At 49.0% G+C, this 4,734-nt stretch overlaps 1 protein-coding gene across 1 annotated transcript; it reads right to left on the bottom strand.

The window, feature by feature from the left end:
• Positions 1–266: 266 nt before the first annotated feature.
• Positions 267–2,957, bottom strand: CASP14 (caspase 14). Its single transcript, XM_021930806.1, has 5 exons — positions 2,666–2,957; positions 2,339–2,564; positions 1,094–1,210; positions 835–938; positions 267–371 (listed from the first exon to the last, which is right to left on the bottom strand). The coding sequence occupies exons 1-5, from the start codon at positions 2,801–2,803 to the stop codon at positions 267–269; spliced, it is 690 nt and encodes a 229-aa protein (XP_021786498.1). The 5' UTR covers positions 2,804–2,957.
• Positions 2,958–4,734: the final 1,777 nt, after the last annotated feature.

The raw sequence follows: 4,734 nt of genomic DNA on the forward strand, positions 1-4,734 counted from the left end.
CACTCTTAGGTCTCTTAGGTTGCATTAATAAAGATAGAAAGTCCAGCCTGAGGGAGGTGATGTTAATGTTACCACTGTGCCTTGTGCTAAGTTCTGGCTGGCTTGCTCTAAGAAGGACAGGGGGACCTGCATGAGGGGTGTGATGAAAAACTGGGTGCCATTTAGCCTTAGGAAGAGAAGATCTTAGGGAGTGGTAAGAGCTGCCTCTAAATTTCTGTGAGACAGAAAGAGTGCTGGAAGGAAAGCTCCTCCCTGTCTTTCTACTTCTACTGCAGATACAGCCGTTTCCGGAGGGTGCTTTGGATTTCAGGGTTCGTTTTCTTTGCTTGTCCTTCCTGAACCATCTCTGCTTCTGCCATCCGCCGGGTCACCTGCAGCAACAGGTATGGTGAGCTTGGAGGAGTCAGTGTCATGGACTTATTGGGGGAGGGTTAGGGAACGGGGCAGGTGGGTATTCTTGTCCTAAGATGAGAGACCTTTATGGTCTCCTCCTATACCATAGTTTGTATGGAATCCTTGGCTGGGCGTTTTTTTTTTTTTTTTTTTTTTATTTTGCAATAAAAACATATAAACATTAAAAGAAAACAGTTTTCCCAAACATTGTTTATATCCAAGGGGGGTTTGTTTATAGAAATTTATCTCACATACTGTGGGTTTTAAGAGTCCCTGCATTTGGGAAAGTTGTTGGAAAGTGGGCATCTTAGTTTCTGTATTGAGATCTGGGTTGGATTTGGGGCTGAGGGAAATGGAGAGGGGTTAGGAGGAGGCTCAGCCTCCTCTGCCTGCACCCTGCTTGGCCTGGGTGGTGGTTCCAGCTACCTTGTGTCAACTCACCTCTGTCAGGAGCTCCAAGATATGTCCTTTGCCCTTCGTGAACACATCCACCAGGGTCTGGATAAAGCACGAGCCTTTCTGATCATGTCGGTAGGCGATGTATCCTGGGAATTCCAGAGAGGTGAGTTCGGGGGAGCTTCAGAGGGTAGGTAGAGGAGATCCTGGAAGGGGGTGGGTCCTGGAGGAGAGGTTCAGGGGTCGGGAGCGGCAGGTGACGGGGAATAGCAGAGGGAGCCCTGGGCCAGCTGGGCGCTCATACCCTCCACCGTGGAGTAGACGTGCAGGGCATCTGTGTACGTTGGGATGGTTTGGGGGCTGTCTTTGGTGACCATCACAATCTCATCTCCACCTACTGTTTCACCAGGATCCTTTTGTTCTGAAACAACAAGAAGAGGAGGAGGCAAAGTCAGAGAGAAAGGTAAGGAAAGGGGCCGGGCAGGGTGGCTCACACCTGTACTCCCAGCATTTTGGGAGGCTGAGGCAGGAGGATCACTTGAACCTGGGAGTTTGAGGCTGCAGTGAGCCATGATTGCACCACTACACTCTAGCCTGGGTGACAGAGTGACATGTCGCCTCTTAAAAAGGAAGGTAAGGGCCGGGTACGGTGGCTCACGCCTGTAATCCCAGCACTTTGGGAGGCTCCTGAGGTCAAGAGTTTGAGACCAGCCTGACTAACATGGTGAAATCCCATCTCTATTAAAAATACAAAAATTAGCCGGGCATGGTGGCATGTGCCTGTAATCCCAGCTACTTGGGAGGCTGAGGCAGAAGAATTGCTTGAACCCAGGAGGTGGAGGTTGCAGTGAGCCAAGATCGTGCCATTGCACTGACTCCAGCCTGGGCAACAGAGTGAGACTCTGTCAAAAAGAAAAAAAAAAAAAAAAAGATGGTCTGGTGGTATGGCATGTGCAGTGGGACTTTTTAATTTAATTTAACTTTTTAGAGACAGGGGCTTGCTTTGTTGCCCAGATTGGAGTGCAATAGTGTAATCATAGTCACCGCAGCCCTGTTCTGGGTTTATCTTATCTTCCTGAGTAGTTAGGATCACAGACCGCCACCATGCCCCTGCTTAGACAAAAATTTTTATAGAGCTGGATTCTGCTCCAGAAGTTCGATCTTCTGCTCAAAAAAATTCTCCTGCCTCCCAGTACTGAAGAGGCATGAAGGTCCACTGGGGCTTTGGATCTGGGACTGGCTTGGATAAAAACACAGACTTGATTGGGCATGGTGGGAGGCTGAGGCAGGAGGATTGCTTGAGCTCAGGAGTTTGAGACCAGCCTGGGCAACATAATGAGACCCTGTCTACAAAAATTAGCCTGACATAATGGCAGGAGCCTGTAGTCCCAGCTATTCAGGAGGCTGAGGCAGGAGGATGGCTGGAGCCTGGGAGATGGAGATTGCAGTGAGTTGAGATTGCACCACTGCACTCCAGCCTGGGTGCTGTCTCAAAAAACAAAACAGAAACAACAAACCAGAGACTCTGTGCTCTTGGATCTGTCCCCACCTCCTCGACAGGCCTGTATGATGTACACCTTGGGCTTGGCTCGCAGGGCCTGGCAGTTCTTGTTGTTCAGGGCCTCGAAGAGATTGTCCAGCTTGACCATCTCCCCATCTTCTCCCTTGAGGAAGCCTTCCCTCCCGTGAGCCATGAGTACCACGAAGGCACAACTGATGGGATCTTCCCGGGAATCGATGGCCTGCTGGAATTTTTCCAGCTCTTCCTGGAATTGCTGGAGTGAGAGGAAGAACCAGACTCAGCTGGGTCCTCATAGCCCACACATCCGACCTAGTACCTTTCCCCCAACCAGGCCTGGAGTAGGCACCCCAATACCTGGGCAGTGGGGTCTCTTTTCATGGTGCTTTCGAATCTCAGCTGCCGAAACATGTATTCCAGAGCATCCAGGTCTTCTTCAGAACCTTCCCGGGCTTTGGTGACACACAGTGTTAGGGCCAGGCGGGCACCTGACATATCATATTTCTCCTGGGCCAAGAGATGACAAAAATCAGCATGGGGAGGTTCGAGGAGAAGCAGATGTAGTCAAAAGAGGCATGCAGGCTGAGTGTGGTGGCTTATGCCTGTGATCCCAGCACTTTGGGAGGCTGAGGCGGGAGGATTGCTTGAGCCCAGGAGTTCAAGACCAGCCTGGGCAACATAGTGAGACTCTGTCTCTACAAAAAAATGAAAAAATTAGCTGGGTGTGCTGCTGTGCGCCTGTGGTCCCAGCTGTCTTGGAGGCTGAAGTGGGATGATTGCTGGAGCCTGGAAGGTTGAGGCTGCAGTGAGCCATGATCTTGCCACTGCATTCTAGCCTGGGCAACAAGTGAGACCCTGTCTCAAAAACGAACAAACAAAACAAGAGAGGCTTGGACTTAGGGTTGCCAGGTATAACACAAAATGCTCAGGTGCATTTAAATTTCAAATAAAAACCAAGTACCTTTTTAGTATAAGTATATCCCAAATATTGCATGGGATATACTTATACTACACAATTATTTGTTGTTGATGTGAAATTCAAATTGAATTGGGTATCCTTTAGTTTTAGTTCCCAAATACAGCAACCCAACCTGGGGTCCAGCTCTGTTCTAGCTTGGTATGAACTTGGGGGAAGTCAACTGCCCCCATCTGAGCCTCAGTTTCCAAATACAGACAATGAGTGTGTGTGTGATTTTGAAGATCCCTTCCAGTTGTCATATTTTGTGGCTTTGCAAGTCTCCTCATCCTCCCCAAGAGTGTTCTGAGCATTCCTCTATTACTTCCTCACTTGCAGAGGTCTCAGAATTTCGGAAGCCAATACTGAGATCCCATCTGAGGAAGAAGAATATTGGGGGTCAACATTTCTTTTCAGAACAGAAGCAGGGTACTGAGGACCACAGTGATAAGAACTTCATCTTTTAAAACATCAACATAAGCACTTTGGGAGGCCAAGGTGGGCGGATCATGAGGTCAGGAGATCGAGACCATCCTGGCTAACACTGTGAAACCCCATCTCTACTAAAAACACAAAAAGTTAGCTGGGCATGGTGGTGGGTGCCTGTAGTCCCAGCTACTCGGGAGGCTGAGGCAGGAGAATGGTGTGAACCCGGGAGGCAGAGCTTGCAATGAGCCAAGATGTGCCACTGCACTCCAGCCTGGGCGACACAGTGAGACTCCGTCTCAAAAAAAAAGAAAAAAAAATCAACATAAAATTGTATGATGCAGGACTTCTCAGAACCTTTAATGTGTTGAGAAGAACTTGATCTTTGGCAACAGATGTAGTTGTGTTTGACTGCCCCCAGCCCCCAACCCAACTTGGGTTCCATCTCTGAGTCCTTTTTTGCTGTTTGATTAACTACAAAGTACCTCCTACCTCTGAGTTCAGGTCAGAATTTTTCCACTCCCTCCACTCTTTCCAAAACATTAAGATCCTCACCTTCCTTCTCCTCGTATGATCACCCTCCCCTCAACCTGCATCCAGCCTACCTCCTCCGAAGACCGCAGATTGCTCATTTCTCCTTTGGTTGTGAGCCCCAGCTCTCAGCACCCTTGTCTGATCCTGGAGGTCAAGACAAGATAGGTTAAAGGTTTCTAAAGGGAGGTCGAAGGGCTCAGGGGACAAACTCTTATGCATCTGGATTTTTGAGACCAAATAGCACTCCAGTGTTGGAGATATCGTCTGTGGACAGATCTGGGCAATAGATGATAACCCTTGAAGTAGTAATATATCGCCCGTAGAACAACAATTTCATGGTGTCTTTCATTTCTGGATGTCTTCTTCCGAACTGCTGGGCCTACCCCACAATCCCGCCCCCCGAACCCACCAGAAAACTTCCTATGTCTCCCTTGGGTCATTCACCAGCTTGTGATGGACCGAACTTCCCCCTGAAAGCACTGGAATGAGGAGCAGGGCAAGTGGCCCGTGT

The sequence above is a fragment of the Papio anubis genome, chromosome 20, assembly GCF_008728515.1.
Source record: "Papio anubis isolate 15944 chromosome 20, Panubis1.0, whole genome shotgun sequence".
Classification (NCBI taxonomy): domain Eukaryota; kingdom Metazoa; phylum Chordata; class Mammalia; order Primates; family Cercopithecidae; genus Papio; species Papio anubis.